This window comes from Dromiciops gliroides, chromosome 1 (assembly GCF_019393635.1).
Source record: "Dromiciops gliroides isolate mDroGli1 chromosome 1, mDroGli1.pri, whole genome shotgun sequence".
NCBI lineage: Eukaryota > Metazoa > Chordata > Mammalia > Microbiotheria > Microbiotheriidae > Dromiciops > Dromiciops gliroides.
Genome location: NC_057861.1, coordinates 53,853,112 through 53,870,960, shown reverse-complemented (window position 1 = coordinate 53,870,960; position 17,849 = coordinate 53,853,112). Strand labels below are relative to the sequence as shown.

Here is a 17,849-nt window from a genome sequence, read left to right as displayed (position 1 = left end):
TCATCTGGAAAAACAAAAAATCAAGAATATCCAGGGAAATAATGAAAAAAAATGCACAGGAAGGTGGGTTAGCAGTACCAAACCTGGAGCTTTACTATAAAGCGGCAGTCATCAAAACTATCTGGTACTGGCTAAGAAATAGAGTGGAGGATCAATGGAATAGGCTAGGCACAGGAAACGCAGTAGTAAATGACACTAGTAATATAGTGTTTGATAAACCCAAAGACTCCAGCTTCTGGGATAGGAACTCAGTTTTTGACAAAAATTGTTGGGAAAACTGGAAGATAGTATGGCAGAAATTAGGCATAGACCAACATCTTACACCTTATACTAAAATAAGGTCAAAATGGATACACGATTTAGACATAAGAGGTGATACCATAGGTAAATTAGGAGAGAAAGGAATAGATCTTTGGAAAGGAAAGATCTTTGGAAAAGAAAACAGTTTATGACCAAACAAGAGATAGAGTATATTATGAAATCCAAAATGGATGAGTTTGATTACATTAAATTAAAAAATTTTTGTACAAACAGAAGCAATGCATCCAAAATTAGAAGGGAGGCAGAAAGCTGGGAAACAATTTTTATGGCCAGTACTTCTGATAAAGGCCTCATTTCTAAAATATATAGGGAACTAAATCAAATTCATAAGAATCCAAGTCATTCCCCAATTGATATGAACAGGCAGTTTTCTGATGAAGAAACCAAAGCTATCTATTCCCATATGAAAAAATGCTCTAAATCTCTAATGATTAGAGAAATGCAAATAAAAACAACTCTGAGGTACCACCTGACACCTATCAGATTGGCTAAAATGACAAAAAAGGAAAATAATAAATGTTGGAGAAACTGTGGAAAAATTGGAACACTAATGCATTGTTGGTAGAGCTGTGAACTGATCCAACCATTCTGGAGAGCAATTTGGAATTATGCCCAAAGGGCGATAAAGCTGTGCATACCCTTTGACCCAGCAATACCACTTTTGGGTCTTTTTCCCAAAGAGATCATGGAAAGGGGAAAGGGACCCACATATACAAAAATATTTATAGCTGCTCTTTATGTGGTGGCAAGGAATTGGAAGATATGGGGATGCCCATCAATTGGGGAATGGCTGGACAAGTTGTGGTATATGAATACAATGGAATACTATTGTGCTGTAAGAAATGATGAGCAGGAGGAGTTCAGAGAAACCTGGAGGGTCTTGTGTGGGCTGATGATGAGTGAGATGAGCAGAACCAGAAGAACATTGTACACAGTAACATCAACATTGAGTGTTGATCTACTGTGATGGACTATATTCTTCTCACCAATGCAATGGTACAGAAGAGTTCCAGGGAACAAGAACTGTGGAGTATAGATGCTGAATGAACCATACTATTTCTTTTGTTTTTGTTGCTGATGTTTTTCTATTTTGAGGTTTTTCGTCATTGCTCTGATTTTTCTCTTATAACATGACTAATGCAAAAATATGTTTAATGTTATTATGTGTGTGTGTATATATATAAAACCTATATCAGATTACCTGCTGTCTAGGCGAGGGGGGGGGGGGAGGGAGGGAGAAAAATCTGAAATTGGAAAGCTTGTATAAACAAAAGTTGAGAACTATCTTTACATGTAACGGGAAAAAATTAAAATACTTTATTAATTTAAAAAAATAGACCTCTACTATGCTGAAATTGTCATGAGGCCTGGAACTTTTCAATTTTTTTATTTTATTTTTTAATTTATGGAATAAAACAAGTATTTCCATAACATAGTATAATAAAAAAGAATGCACGGGGGCGGCTAGGTGGCGCAGTGGATAAAGCACTGGCCCTGGATTCAGGAGTACCTGAGTTCAAATCTGGCCTCAGACACTTGGCACTTAACTAACTGTGTGACCCTGGGCAAGTCACTTAACTCCCATTGCCCTGCAAAAAAAAAAAATGGAGAAAAGTACTGTGGAAACATACTAAGAAATAAAAAAAAGAATGCACATAAAAAAAAAGTTGCTGTGCTAAGATTGACAGTGGCTCAGTAAGCTGTCATTTCTAAACAAAATGCATCTAGTTCAGCATCATCTGCAGTGGCTCACAGTTAATGAAAATCTAAAAAGCCACCTGGATATGGGCGTGACTCAAAGCAAGGTTCTTGATGATTGTACTTGAATATTAGAATGAGCCTGTGATTGCATTGATGTAGGTGATACTTCTGCCTTTGCAAATAACAACCCATACATATCCGTTTATCCTGTGTCATTGTTGTCCTTGTTTTCCTATATACATGGTCCACTCACTTTTGGCATTGAGTGAGTACCACTGAAGTATGTAAGCCATCTGTCTATTGTTTTTCAGCCTCAATACATGACCACTCCACTTTCTTTTATCAACATTTATCTTGGTTCACATACTTTTAAAAATAATATTTTATAGCAATATTTTTTAAGTTGACCATAGGCACCACAAATTGATGATTTTTCAAACTGAAAGGACTATGATGTAGTATCAGTCAACTCTGCTGATGATTTTTTGGAACATATTGTTAATAGAGAAATAAGTAGCTAATTAATCTTTGATATAAATCTTAGAAATACAAAGTTCTAAAAATGCAAGATTAAACAATGAATACTCAGATATTTCTTGTTGAAGTTGGCTGTATTTCTAAGAAAACAAATCTATTTAGCTAGATAATACAATGCTGCGTTTAGGGTCAAGTAAGCCCTGACTTCAAATCTTATCTCAGACACTTACTAGCTGTGTGTCCTGGGTAAGTCACTTAACCTCTCTCAGCCTCTTTCCTCATCTATAAAATGAGGATGATAATATCACCTATGTAATAGGTGATAGTAATATCAAATAAAATGACATGTAATGCTAACTAAATTATTCTTTAAATTTCTTAAGGAACTTCATGATCTCAGGATATCTTATCAATTTCATGGTGATCTTGTTTTATGAGCTATAATAATTGGTCTTTTTTACATTTGGACTCAGTCAACCAAGCAGCATAAATGTATTGTTTATTCTGTGTTAGATACTGTGATGAGTGCTAGGAATACAAGGAAAAAGCAAAAATAGACATTCTCTTCATGTCAATATCACGTGAGAAATAAATGAATGAAAAATAAATATTTATTAAGAAACTACAAGGGGGACAGCTAGGTGGTGCAGTGGATAAAGCATTGGCCCTGGAGTCAGGAGGACCTAAGTTCAAATCCTGCCTCAGACACTTGACACTTGCTAGCTGTGTGACCCTGGGCAAGTCACTTAACCCCAATTGCCTCATTCCTCCCCCCCCAAAAAAAAAAAAAGAAACTACAAGTGATAAGCACTTTGCTAAGTGCTGGGTGGGAAAAATAGCCAGTTTTAATTAAATATATAAAGAAGAAAGGAAATAATATTTTTATCCAATTACATGTAAAGACAATTGGGGGGCGGGACAATGGGGGTTAAGTGATTTGCCCAGGGGTCACACAGCTAGTAAGTGTCAAGTGTCTGAGGCCAGATTTGAACTCAGGTCCTCCTGAATCCAGGACCGGTGCTTTATCCACTGTGCCACCTAGCTGCCCCGTAAAGACAATTTTTAACATTCATTAAAAAAATTTTTTGATTTCCAAATTTTCTCCCTCCTTCACCTCCCCTCTCCCGTAGATGATAAGCAGTTTGATATATGTTTATTTATGACCAATCATGCAAAATCTATTACCATATTAGTCATGTTGTAAAAGAAGACACAGACCCAAAGAAAAAAAACACACACACACACACAAAAAGTGAAAAATACTTTGATCTCAGACTCCCTTCAGTTCTTTCTCTGGAGCTGAATAGCATTTTTCATCAGGAGTCCCTTGTAATTGTCTTAGCTATTCTCAACAATACAATGATCTAAGATATTCACAGTTGATCATCTTAAAATATTCATGTTATTATTTACAATAGTCTCCTGGTTCTGTTTGCTTCACTCTGCATCAGTTCCTGTATGTCTTTCTAGGTTTTCCTGAAATCATCCTGCTCATCATTTCTTATAGTACAGTAACGTTCCATTGCAATCATATACCACAACTTGTTCAAGCATTCCCCATTTGATGGGCATCCCCATAATTTCCAATTCTTTGCAACTACAAAAAGAGTTACTAGGGGACAGCTAGATGGCGCAGTGGATAGAGCACTGGCCCTGGAGTAAGGAGTACCTGAGTTCAAATCCAGCCTCAGACACTTAACACTCACTAGCTGTGTGACCCTGGGCAAGTCACTTAACCCCAGTTGCCTCACTGAAAAAAAAAGAAAGAAAGAGTTACTATAAGTATCTTTGTACAAATAGGTCCTTATCCCTTCCGTTCTCTCCCTCCCCACCCCTTTTTGGATTTCTTTGGGATACAGACCTAATAGTGCTGGGTCTTAGGATATGCAGTTTGATAGCCCTTTGGGCATACTTCCAGCTTGCTCTCCAGGATGGTTGGATTAGTTCACAACTCCACCAACAATGTATTACTGACCCAATTTTCCTACATCCCATCCAACATTTGGAAATTTTCTTTTATGTTATATTAGACAATGTGATAGTATGAGGTGGTATCTCAGAGTTGTAATGTACATTTCTTCAATCAGTAATGATTTAGAGGGGCAGCTAGGTGGTGCAATGGATAAAGCACTGGCTTTAGATTCAGGAGGCCTCAGACACTTGACACTTACTAGCTGTGTGACCCTGGGCAAGTCACTTAACACTCATTGCTCCACCCCGCTTCCCCCAAAACAAGTAATGATTTAGAGCATTTTTTCATATGATTGTTGATAACTTTTATTTCTTTATCTTAAAACTTCCTGTTCATATCCTTTGACCATTTATCAGTTGAGAAATGACTTGTATTCTTACATATCTGACTCAGTTCTCTATATATTTGAGAAATGAGGCCTTTATCAGGGGTAATTGCTGTAAAAAATTGTTGTCCTGGCTTTCTGCTTTCCTTCTATTCTTTTTGTTGTTGTTGTTGTTGAGGCAATTGGGGTTAAGTGACTTGCCCAGGGTCACACAGCTAGTAAGTGTCAAGCGTCTGAGGCCGGATTTGAACTCAGGTACTTCTGATTCCAGGGCCAGTTCTCTATCCACTGTGCCTCCTAGCTGCCCCTTTCCTTCTATTCTTTGTTGCATTGGTTTTGTTTGTACAAAAACTTCTTAATTTAATGTAATTAGAATTATCCATTTTATATCTAGTAATACTCTCTATCTCTTGTTTGGTCCTAAATTCTTCCTTTCTCCATAGTTCTGACAGGTACTATTTCTTGCTCTTCTAATTTGCTTATGGCATCACCCTTTATGTTTAAAGAATGTATCCATTTTGACCTTATCTTGGTATATGGTGTAAGATGTTTCTGCCATACTGTTTTCCAGTTTTTCTAGCAGTTTTTGTCAAATAGCAAGTTCTTGTCCCAAAAGCTGGGATCTTTGGGCTTATCAAATAATAGATTACTGTGGTCATTTACTACTATGACTTGTTTACCTAATCTATTCCACTGATCCACCATTCTGTTTCTTAAGCTAGTACCAAATTGTTTTCATAATTACTATATTATAATACAATTTGAGATCTTGTATGGCTAAGCCACATTCCTTCACATTTGTTTTCATTAATTCCCTTGATATTCTTGACCTTTTATTCTTCCAGATGAATTTTGTTATGAATTTTTCTAGCTCTATAGAATAATTTTTTGGTAGTTTGATTGGTATGGCACTGATTAAATAAATTCCTTGAGGTAGAATTATTGTTTTTATTATATTGATTGGCCTGCCCATGAGCAATTGATATTTTTCCATTTGTTTAGATCTAGTTTAGATCTGTTTTGTAATTGTGTTCATATTGTTCTTGGATTTGTGTTGGCAGATAGACTTCCAAGTATTTTATATTGTCTTATGGTTTTTAAAAAAGGAATTTCTCTTATCTCTTGCTGCTGGACTTTGTTGATAATATATAGAAATGCTGATGATTTATGTGGGTTTATTTTATATCTTGCAACTCTGCTAAAGTTGTTAATTATTTCAACTAGTTTTTTAGTTGATTCTTTAGGATTCTTTAAGTATACCATCATATCATCGGTGAAGAGTGATAGTTTTGTTTTCTCATAGCCTATTATAATTCCTTCAACTCCTTTTTCTTTTCTTATTGCTGCAGCTAGCATTTCTAATACAGTAATGAATAATAGTAGTGATAATGGGCATCGTTGCTGATTGTTGTAGATATATACTACTTATCATTTTAAGGAAAGCTCCATTTATTCTTATGTTCTCCAGTGTTTTTGATATAATTGGATTTGTATTTTGTCAAGTTTTTTCTGTATCTATTGAGATAATCATATGATTTCTGTTGATTTTGTTATTGGTATGGTCCATTTTGCTGATAATTTTCCTAATATTAAACCAGCCCAGTATTTCTGGTATAAATCCCATCTGGTCATAGTATGATTGTTCACATATTTTATGTCCAAAATGGCATAAAAGTTGTCCTTCCAAGCAAGGGACAGCTTATTTATGCTCAGCATTCATCACTGTTCATTGACCTGAAATTTTGATCCTTTGGAGATTGTGATGCTTAATTATTCACAGCCATCACCACAATATTATTGCTGTTTAAAAGATGAATTTTTGCCTTAGGGAGAATCTGAGGCTCATTAAAAGCATGTACAATTACTCAAATGCAGTTCAGTTTGCTCTCCTTATTCAAGTCTGACCCCAGTCATTGTCCATCTTCATTGTCTGCCTAAGACCCATCCTGATGAAACAGTTCAGTGGGCCATCAGGCTGACCATCCAGTTCTCTGACATAGTGAGAATAAATTATCTTAATGACATTGTTATTCAACCAAGTTTTGTCAAGGAATCTTTTACAATCCTAATCCTTGCAGAGCATTTGCTTCATTGGAAGAAAACCTTTCAGGATTCATCTTGCTCTACCTAGTCAAGTACTTATATCAATATATGATATACACAGTGGGCTTGTATTTTCTGCACTATTTAGTTACTTGTGTGAATGTTGATGTAGTTGGCTATGAAATATCCTTTGTGAGAGGTTGCCTGTTCCCTTCTTGCATTGTCATCAGGATGCTTTTGTTATTTGTGTAAGTTATTCCCTTGAAGATTTTATAGAAATGAGAATGTTGGAGTAATGAGTCAATAGCTTACTGATTGCCTCCTTAAGGTAGTATAATAATATCATTATTTTTTCTAATAATAATAGAAATAGCCATCATCAATGAAATTCACATAGCATGCACATTCAGGTTTGCAAATCTTAAATACATTCCTGTGTACATTATTTCATTTGAGCCTCATGGCACCAGAGGCAACATGATGCAGGCGATGATGAATTTTGAATTAGAATAATTGGGTTTAACTCCCAGCTCTACCACTTACTGCTTGTATGACCGTGGGCAGGTCATATAAATTTACAGCCTCAGTAAAATCAGTGCAGTGCTCCTCATCAGTAAGATAAGGGGTTATACAAGATGACCCACAAGGCTCCTTCTAGCTCTCACTCTGTGACCCAGAAACCACCCTGTGTAACAGATTGTCTTGGCAGGTGGTTTTTGCTTTTAGATAACTTCATGGATGAAGGGATGGAAACACAGAAAGGCTGAGTTTTCTTAGCCCCATTAATACATCGAGGGAGTGTCAGAAATTGTATTTGACATCCTGTTATCTTAACTACAAGTCTAGCTCTCTCCATGTACTGCTATCCTCTCAGAGAGCTTGAAAACAGGCTTGAGGAGCTATTCCCTCCATGTGGAGAATGTGACATCCCCATTACGTTTCTTCTTGTCTGAGATGCATCTTCATTCAGGACTTTGCTTTTACAGCTTTGAGCTTTCTGAAGATAAGCATGCTTTCTCTGCCCAATATGTTAAAAAAAAAACAAAAAACCAAAACCTTCATAGTGTACATTTACATTGGTTTTTGTGACTGTCACCTTTTCTATAAATAAAGCTTTCAAGACATTCTAACATATTGATTCAGATTTCCTTTCTGGGTCAAAATAAGCCACAGGCTCCATTCTCTGTGATGGCCTTTAGGTTTCAGCTTAATCATTAAGGAATCTTCCCCCTCTGATCTTCTATGAGTATGTGATCAGCTGTAGGTAAGCTTTTGTGGCTCCATAGGTAGAGGGAATAACAGGCTTGGATCTGCAGATTATAAACAGCTATGTTTACTTGATATCCTAATGACCATCAAGATTTTTCCTGTATTCTCATAGTCAACAAAGAAATGTTATTATTTGCTGCTTAGTCAAGTTTCTTTTCAATAATAATGCTTTTGAAATTTTAATTTTTCTAGAGATATCAGGACACACCTGGTGTGGAGCATATCCCCGTGGTCCAGATTGATCTCTCTGTTCCCTTGAAAGTCCCAGGCAAGTGTGTGCTAAAGATTGATCTTCATTATTTTCAGAAACTGAAATGTTTGTTCCTTAATGCCAAAACCAGGAGAACTGTAGACCTGCTGATTCATGTGAGGGTTCCTGTCCTATTGCCAGGGTCATAAATAAAACTCTGCTTTAGAAGAGTTGCTGATATGACAGTGACATCAAGAACTGCCCAGGCTAATCAATTTCATTTCCTAACAAGGTAAAAGAGGAAGGGGATTATGTAGTGATGATGTTTCTAGAGACATCATGGAGAGTAAGCTGCTTGCCCCAGAGCTGGAAAGACTTATGTCAAATCCTGCCTGTGGCATGCTGACTACGTGAGCCCAGCCAAGTAATTTAACCTCTCCTTCACACTCTCCCACTCCAGCCCCCCCCCCGAAAACTTAAAACTGCTAGTTACAGAGCTGTTACAGATAAGCATTAGAAGAGGGAGTGGACTTACTAGGAATTCCCTATACCAATGAAGGCATAAGACCACTCTAAAAAAAGGGTCTGGTCAGTAGAATTTTCCTCTTAGAAGTCTATATAAGTGTCACTGTTTGCATTCCTGGTCCAATAAGGATTTCAGAAGGCAATGAAATATGCCTCAGACAGGGGCAGCTAGGTGGCGCAGTGGATAGAGCACTGGCCCTGGATTCAGGAGGACCTGAGTTCAAATCCGGCCTCAGACACTTAACACTTACTAGCTGTGTGACCCTGGGCAAGTTACTTAACCCCAATTGCCTGACCCAAAATAAATAAATAAAACAAAACAAAAACAAACCAAAAAAAAAAATCATTTCACAAATTATAGTGAGTAACAAATATAACTTGATTTCTAGGGGAAAAAATTTTTAAAAGAAAAATTTTTTTAAAAAACTTATTCCCTCAGTATGATTTTTGAGCCATGTAAATTTTTAACAAACCATGAGGTCATTTGTATAGCTGAAAATCTCTTATCTTTTTTTTTCTGGAATTTATAAGTGGGTGATAACATTCAGCAACTTTTAATGATTACTGCTAGAAAAATGCATAATAACTACAATAAGAGCTTGGCACCGATGAATATTGATTTAATTCTTTTGAATCTTGATTTAATTTGAATTATAGGTTCATATATTTACTGGCTTTATGTCACAGAAGAATTTTGTCTGGGAAAACTACATCCTAAGGTCAGAATAGTGCAATATTAGGGCAGGATGTAAGTGATAGACCCATAAGATTTCTTTTCTTTCCCTTTTTTCCCTTTACTTTTATTAATTTTTTTTTTTTACCTTTTTCAGTTGACATCTTTTCTATTCGCATCACCTTCATTTCCAAATATATTCCCTTGCCTCTTTTCTGGGAACCATACCTGTAACAAAAAGATTTTTTTTAAAAGGAGGAAATGGCAGTTCAACAAAACCAGCACATTAACTAAATCTGATAGTATATGCAATATTTCACTCATCCCTGTATCTGTGCAATGCAACAGATAAAGTGCTAGGCCTGGAGTCTGGAAGATCTGAGTTCAAATGTGGCCTCAGGCACTTTCTAGCTGTGTAACCCTAGCAAGTCACTTAACCCTGTTTGCCTCAGTTTGGGGGGTTTTGGGGGGAGTGGGGCTTTGGGGGTTAAGTGACTTGCCCAGGGTCACACAGCTAGTAAGCGTCAAGTGTCTGAGACCGCATTTGAACTCAGGTCCTCCTGAATCCAGGGCCAGTGCTTTATCCACTGCGCCACCTAGCTGCCCCCAGTTTTTTTATCTGTAAAATGAGGTGGAGAAGGAAATGGCCAACTACTCCAGTGTCTTTGCCAAGAAAATCCCAGATGGAGTCACAAAGAGTTGAATATGATTAAAAAGTCTGAACAACATAATCTTCCAACTTCTACAAAGAAGGGAGGAAGAAAATTTTTCTCAACTATTCTTTGGAGCCAGCTTCATTATTATAATTCTTTTTTAAACTTTTTTTTTTTAATTTTTTATGGAGCAATGAGGGTTAAGTGTCTTGCCCAGGGTCGCACAGCTAGAAAGTGTTAAGTGTCTGAGACCGGATTTGAACTCAGGTCCTCCTGAATCCAAGGCTGGTGCTTTATCCATTGCGACACCTAGCTGCCCCTGCTTTCTCCCCCCAGCTTTCTCCCCCCCCCCCCTTATAATTCTTGTGACTTATTTTGTAGTGGAGAACTTATAGCTCAATTTTTCCTGAAATTGTAAAGTCTATGTTAGATACTTGATGAGTGTCTTATTGAATTGATAACATGCCAGATTGGGAGTTGTTAAAATCTGGCCCAAGAGGGGCGGCTAGGTGGCGCAGTGGATAGAGCACCGGCCCTGGAGTCAGGAGGACCTGAGTTCAAATCCGGCCTCAGACACTTAACACTTACTAGCTTTGTGACCCTGGGCAAGTCACTTAACTCCAATTGCCTCACTAAAAAAAAAAAAAAATCTGGCCCAAGAGCCAAGTCCAGCCCACTCTGCTCCCCATCCCCTCACCCACCCTGCTCTTTTTTTTTTTTTGAATGTATGAGGTATTTTATTTCTTCCGTTACATGTAAAGATAGTTATCAACTCCTGTTTATACATGCTTTACAATTTCAGATTTTTCTCCCTCCCTCCCCCCTCCCCTAGACAGCAGACAATCTGATATAGGTTATATCTATATATCTATACATATACATATAGATATATATATATATAGATAGATAGATATACACACATATATATATACACATAATAACATTAATCCTATTTCTGCATTAATCCTGTTACAAGAGAAAAAATCAGAGCAGTGATGCAAAACCTCAAAATAGGAAAAAAAAACCAACAGCACCCAAAACAAAAGAAATAATATGGTTCAATCATCATCTATACTCCACAGTTCTTTCTTTCTTTTTTTTTCTTGGATTTGGAGATCCTCTTCTATCATGAGTTCCCTGGAACTCTTCTGTACCATTGCATTGGTGAGAAGAATATAGTCCATTACAGTAGGTCAACACTCAATGTTGATGATACTGTGTACAATGTTCTTCTGGTTCTGCTCATCTCACTCATCATCAGCTCACGTAAGACCCTCCAGGTTTCTCTGAACTCTTCCTGCTCATCATTTCTTACAGCACAATAGTATTCCATTGCATTCATATACCACAACTTGTCCAGCCATTCCCCAATTGATGGGCACCCCCTCAACTTCCAATTCCTTGCTACCACGTAAAGAGCAGCTATAAATATTTTTGTACATGTGGGTCCCTTTCCCCCTTCCATGATTTCTTTGGGCAAAAGACCTAAAAGTGGGATTGCTGGGTCAAAGGGTATGCACAGCTTTATGGCCCTTTGGGCATAATTCCAAATTGCTCTCCAGAATGGTTGGATCAGCTCACAGCTCCACCAATAATGCATTAGTGTTCCAATTTTCCCACAGCCTCTCCAACATTTATTATCTTCCTTTTTTGTCATTTTAGCCAATCTGATAGGTGTCAGGTGGTACCTCAGAGTTGTTTAAACCACCCTGCTCTTTTAACTAGCTTGCAGGCAAGGGGCTGGGATTGGCCAACTCCTGCAGTAGGTCATGTAAGAGATTGTCATTGCCTTTGTCTCTCAACTCCTTCCCCTAGCTTTTGGCCCAAAGGCAATATCAGAAGCCATCATAGGATGTCAGTGTTGGAAGGGAAACATAATGTCAGAACTTCAAGGAATTTTAGAAATTCGATCATGAAATTGTAGAGCTGAAAGATATTTTGGAAATGACCTGACTTACCCTATCACTCTATAGCACATTTGTGTGGAAGAAAAGAGGTTCAAGGGGGTTTTGAATAGATAAACCTGAGTAGGATATAAGGATTCCTTGAAGGATAAAGTAAACCACATGTTAATGACATTCAGAACAATACATTTCTTTAAATTTACATGAACTTTACTTTTTTACCCATTGAACTAGATAGTACCTTGGGTCCCTTCTAGCTCTAGTCTTTCTGAGTTCTTCCCAAGAAGGTTGAGAATAAGAGCAGCTAGCAAATATCATATCACTAGATATGCTTTCCCGTGTGTCTCTCAGTTCTCAAAATGAAATGCCTTCCCTGCATCACCAGGTTGTGACTGAGAACACACCCGCTACATCTTGACTGGCAGCAGAGAGGAAAGTTCAGCAAACTTGTCTTCAGCACCCAGGTTAAGCGCTAGTGATAAAAAGATGAGTAGGACACAGTCCCTTCTTGGGTGGTGTCTGCAGTCTAGCTGGGGCAGTGGGGTAGGGAATAAATATACAGGTAACTGTGTCACCAAGGAGAAGAGGTCCATTCCAGATCCTGGGAGACACTCTCACCTGTAATGGTGGCATCAAAATATGCTTCCATTGAAGGATAGAAGGAGGGGCCATTTCAGGCATTAGGAACAGTGAGCAGAGACAGACCAAAAGGAAGGGCAGCAGTATGTGGTAGTGTCACACTCTTGGTTTATTTCTCCTCTCCCTGCCACCATCATGGGAGAAATTGGGAGTTAGGAATGAGCCCTTCTGTACTATCTCTGTTTCTTTCCTTTGCCATTTATGCCTTTGAACTTTTGACTCACCATTCTTGAGTTTAGTGTCTTAACCAGCCCTGGGCCCCAACACAGTAATTGTACCCTCTGTAGGTATACCAATGTCAGACCAGTATGTGAAGCTTGAAGAAGAACGGAGACATAAACAAAAACTTGAGAAAGACAAGAAAAAGAAAAAACAGAAAAAGGAAAAGAAAGGCAAGCATCGGCGGCACAACTCGCTTCACACAGAAAGTGATGAAGATATAGCCCCTGCGCAGCAAGTGGATATCATCACCGAAGAGATGCCTGAAGTGAGCATCCCCCCACCTTTCCCCTACCACACAGCCCTCTCTTTTCCTTCATTTTATACTGGGGGCATCTTTGCTGGGTAAGGTATCAAGTTCACCTGCTCAAGGTGTGGCTTTTCCCCAGATGTGTGTTTCTGTAGCCTCCCCTGAGTCACCATAGACTGAGGTCCTGACTTCTCTTGTAGAGCAGGACCCTCCTGAGTGATATTGGCCTGCCGCTCCCGCTTCCTTTCCTATTTCGACATCCTTAAGGGTCACACTTTATGGGCAGAAAACACCGAACCAGAGGCGAGAAGCCTAACAAGAAAGCAATGAGTCAGTTGTGATCGGTAACAAGCCCACATCACCCCTTTTGGCTCAGCAGCCCAGCTTCCTCATCCATTGCTTTCTGCTGCATCACTAATAGCTTAACATACATTTCACTCAGTGGTTATTTTACTTAGAAGGTCTATAACATATGTGGGGCATTGCTTAAGCAATACTTTAATTTGTTTTGGTAGCATCCTCTCCTAAATCATATGGACAGAATGTCCATCTTTGGGCCCCGGCAATAAATTCTGCTGCCCTAGTATGCATTGAGCACCATAGTGGACTCTTTCCTTCTAAACATGCCTTTGGAAATGTGAGTGTTAACTGTGTAGACAGCTTTCAGCCTTTTCACATAAAACTAGAGTCTGAAACTATCGTTTCATTGGGGATCCTTGGGTTCTGAAGCTCTACCCACTTAGATGGTTTCTATATAAACAGACTGGCTCTCTTTTATTTCTCTCTCCCTAACCCTCCCTTCTCCTCCCCCAGAATGCACTTCCAAGTGATGAAGATGACAAAGATCCCAATGATCCCTATAAAGCCCTGGACATAGATTTGGATAAGTAAGTAAATTGAATTCTTTGGCCTTTTGCCTGTTGGTTGAAATGTTTCTGAAGATGTAGCAAGCACTTCCATTATTTAGGGGCTAGAAAGGTTAAGCTTTATTGAATCAGATTCTCCGGAGTTAGAAGGATCATTTGGGTCTCTCAGGGTCCGTCTCTTTCCTCATGCATGATTCCCCGCTGCAGTATCCATAGCACTCAGCCTATACTCAGAACACCTCCAGCAATAGGGAGCTCACCACCTAACAAGGTACACCCCATTCCACCACCTGACATTCTCACGGTTAGGAAGTGTCCCTATAATTTTCACCCATTAGTCTTAAATTTGCCATCTAGAAGCAAAGTAAAATAAGCCTTCTCATTCTTCTGTGTGACAGCTCTTTAAATATTTAAAAAATCATGATTATGAGCCCACTAAGTCTTGCCTTTTGGAGAAGGAACTGGAAAACCACTCCAGTATGTCTGCCAGGAAAACTCCCCAGAAAGAGTCACACATGACTGAGACAACTGAACAACACACGTCTTATCTTCTCTACATGAAAACATCCTCAGTTCCTTCAATCAGGTTTCACAAGGCCTTGTTTTTGAGTCTGCTCATTTTCCTAGTTGTCTTTCTCTGCGTGTGCTCCAGTGTGTCCTAATCCTTTCTAAAAATGTTCCCAGGTGTCCTTCCAGCAAGTTAGAAAACTTTTACATTTTCCTCATAACCCGAGAGCATTGTTTGCTTTATGTATTTATTTGCTGTTTCTTCACTTTTAAAAATACGCGCGTGCACACGCACACGCGCGCGCGCACACACACACACACACACACACACACCCTATCATGACAGTCCTCCAGTTGAGCCTGGTGATCTCTGTGGGATTTTCATCTGTACAGTATAGATAAAATCAGTCAAGGAATTGGTCTTGAGTGTTCTGTCTACACTGTTTGCAGTGACTGCCATTGTGGCTTCTAACAGCACCATATTTTGATGTTGCTTCTTTCATCTTTCAGAGTTTTTAGCAACCAGTATCCATTCAGAGTCCCCACTCCCCTTCTCAGGAGTGTCTCTACAGAAGTTAAGCATCTTCCTTTCATTTATACGTCCATTGCAAACCTTTTTTGAGGGTGCAGTCCTGAGAGTTCCTCACAGAATCAGAGCTCTAGAAGCTGGGAGGTACTTCAGAGGCCAGTCTAGTCCCAAGTCCCTCAATTTACAGCTGAGGAAGATGAGGCTTGCCTCTTAGTGACCAAACCCAGGTCTTCTGACTCCTGAGCCACATTGTAATAATAATAGCTTACCTTTATATAACCCTTGAAGGTTTGCAAAGCACTTTAGATGCATTCCCATTGGATCTTCACAATAACCTTGATAAATAGGTGGCATTATTATTATTATTATCCATGCTTTACAAGTGAGGAAACTGAGGCTTAGAAAGGTTAGGTGATCTTGCCCATAGTCTTAAAGCTAGTAAACATAATTGTAGGGAACTCCAAATATGGAAACTCGCTCCACCAGTGCCGATCAGCACTTCCTCTGTAACTTGTCGTCTTAGAGAATTCCTTGGGAGGAATGAGAGGCTAAGTCACTTGCTCGTGGTCAAACAGTATGTCAGATGCTGGACTGGGTCCATCTTGCTGACTTCAGGCCATCCAGCATCCTGCCCCTTGTGCAAACCTTAAAGTGATATTATAGCTGCTGAGCACTGACTTTCTGGATTATTGGCATTGTTCCTCTCCTCCCCCTTTTTGTCTGAAGAACAGATACAAACCATTGTCAAATTTGGCATGGATTGTAAACTAAGAAAGAAATATGGAGCTAACTTTCCATAACAATTTGGAAAACTATTCCTTTTCAAGTTCTTTTGGTTCTATGCTCTTCTAGCTACAGGGAACCTGTGATGAATAGCACTATCATTTTCACTGTGTCAGTTCTGATTCTAGCTTTAATACTGTGCCAGGGGTAATGAATAGAAGTCTTTCCATCTTTTATTAATAACTGGTACTGGAGTGCTAGGCTTTAAAAAAACTGTTTCCCTGATAACAGTAGCTTTGATAAAAGCTAGAGCAGTAGATATTTCTTTGAAATAACAAAGCTCTTACCAGCCATTCATTGAAAAATTGGTATTTAGCATTTTGGCGTGGGAGGATAGGCCTTCTGGCTATTTTTTGCTAATGCAGTTGAAACAAGATTGCAGATTGCTTCAAGCCACCACTTTTCTATTTGTTTAGAGTGGGTAAATTTTCAGAAAATAGTGGTTTAACACCTGGGAATGAGTAGGTCCAAACTTTACCAGCTTTTCCATTTAAAAACAAATCTGGGGGCAGCTAGGTGGCGCAGTGGATAAAGCACCAGCCCTGGAGTCAGGAGTACCTGAGTTCAAATCCAGCCTCAGACACTTGACACTTACTAGCTGTGTGACCCTGGGCAAGTCACTTAACCCTCATTGCCCCGCAAAAAAACAAAAACAAAAAACAAATCTGGATTTCTGGTTTTCTACCAAACAGTAGAAGGGAACTCTTTAAACACACTTTAACTCTAAATAGCTTGTTCATAGTCATAATCCTTTCCTACTTTCCAGTTGTCTGCTGTGGAAATTCCCAGAGAATCGTAGCTATTAGAGATTAACAGGAGCTGAAAATAAGATTCTTAAATAGTAAAAGCCCTTCAGATGCTGTACAAAGAACTTCTCTGCCAAAGCCAAGGATATGTTTGTGAGAAATCATATGAGAACTGTTTCTAAATTAAATGATGTTCCCAGTTGAAGATGCTTGGTTCTTCATACTGTGTCTGTCCATTCTCTTCTCACTTCTTCAGACCCATTGGCCCCCGTCTGTCGGTCACTTGTTCTCATAACCTCTGTCCTCTCTCTCTTTCTCTTTCTCTCTGCTCACATTGCCATGTCTATCTCTCACACCCACATGCAGTCTGGTTTCAGGGAAGCCTCACAGGTAAGATACCCAATATTTCAGCTTTCTTTGAAAAAATCGGTTTGTTTCCCTCAAAACAGTGTTGTACAGCTTCCTAGGATCACATGTGGTGTCATCACATCAGAGCCTAAACTGGACAGCCACTTTTTCTTAGTGACTTTTTTCATGAGTCATAATGGGAGGCTTCCAGGAAGCCTCGTGTATTGCAGTTCTATAACTGCTTATTAGCTAAACCAGCCAGTGATCCTTGGGAGTTTACATTGTTTTAAAGTTTAAAGTAGGCTCCCTTCTGCCATCTTTACTAGCTGACAGCATACTAAAGCAAGCATTTAAAGTATATTAATGCCAACCCAGAAGGCTTAACAAGTTGAACTGGCCAGCAAACCTGGAGAACACTGAATGAGTTCCCTTCAGCTTTGTCTTTATATTAAGATGCAAGCTGGCTCAATGTTTATTTTTAAATGCAAAGCCCTAAATTCACAGGGGAAAAAGAGCGTGATTCTGAGTGTCTGTGTCTGCATGATATATGGAGTTAGATTAGAATGCCGCCACCTGTTGGTTATGTTGATTAACACCACTCGGCACTAGCCCTTGCTTCTACAGACAATTGATGAATTAGGAGGGAAGCACTAGCACTTGCTTCCCAGTCACTACAGCTCTCAGTCTTCAGGCTTGAGAAAAAGAAAACACCAGTCCCTCCTCTGATGTGTAGGCGTAGCTGTCTTATCCACCTGCTAAGGACCTAACGAACTGTTACACAGCTTGCTTTGTGTAGCAATTTGTGTTATCTTGGGTTTTGAGTTTTTCCTCCTCTTTACCCTCAACTCTTTAAAGATCGTGTGGTTTGTGAGGATCTAAGACAGTGTGTGTTTGTGTTCCTGCACTTTC

At 39.0% G+C, this 17,849-nt stretch overlaps 1 protein-coding gene across 2 annotated transcripts in view; it reads left to right on the top strand.

The window, feature by feature from the left end:
• AP3D1 (adaptor related protein complex 3 subunit delta 1) overlaps window positions 1-17,849 on the top strand; it is a 154,844-nt gene that overhangs the window by 116,099 nt on the left and 20,896 nt on the right. The window contains exons 19-22 of one of the 2 annotated variants that reach the window (XM_044003260.1): window positions 8,301-8,376; window positions 12,980-13,179; window positions 13,975-14,048; window positions 16,959-16,982. In XM_044003260.1, coding sequence (XP_043859195.1) covers window positions 8,301-8,376; window positions 12,980-13,179; window positions 13,975-14,048; window positions 16,959-16,982 — 374 coding nt within the window. The remainder of the gene's footprint in view (window positions 1-8,300; window positions 8,377-12,979; window positions 13,180-13,974; window positions 14,049-16,958; window positions 16,983-17,849) is intronic. The other variant, XM_044003266.1, reaches the window with a different exon arrangement.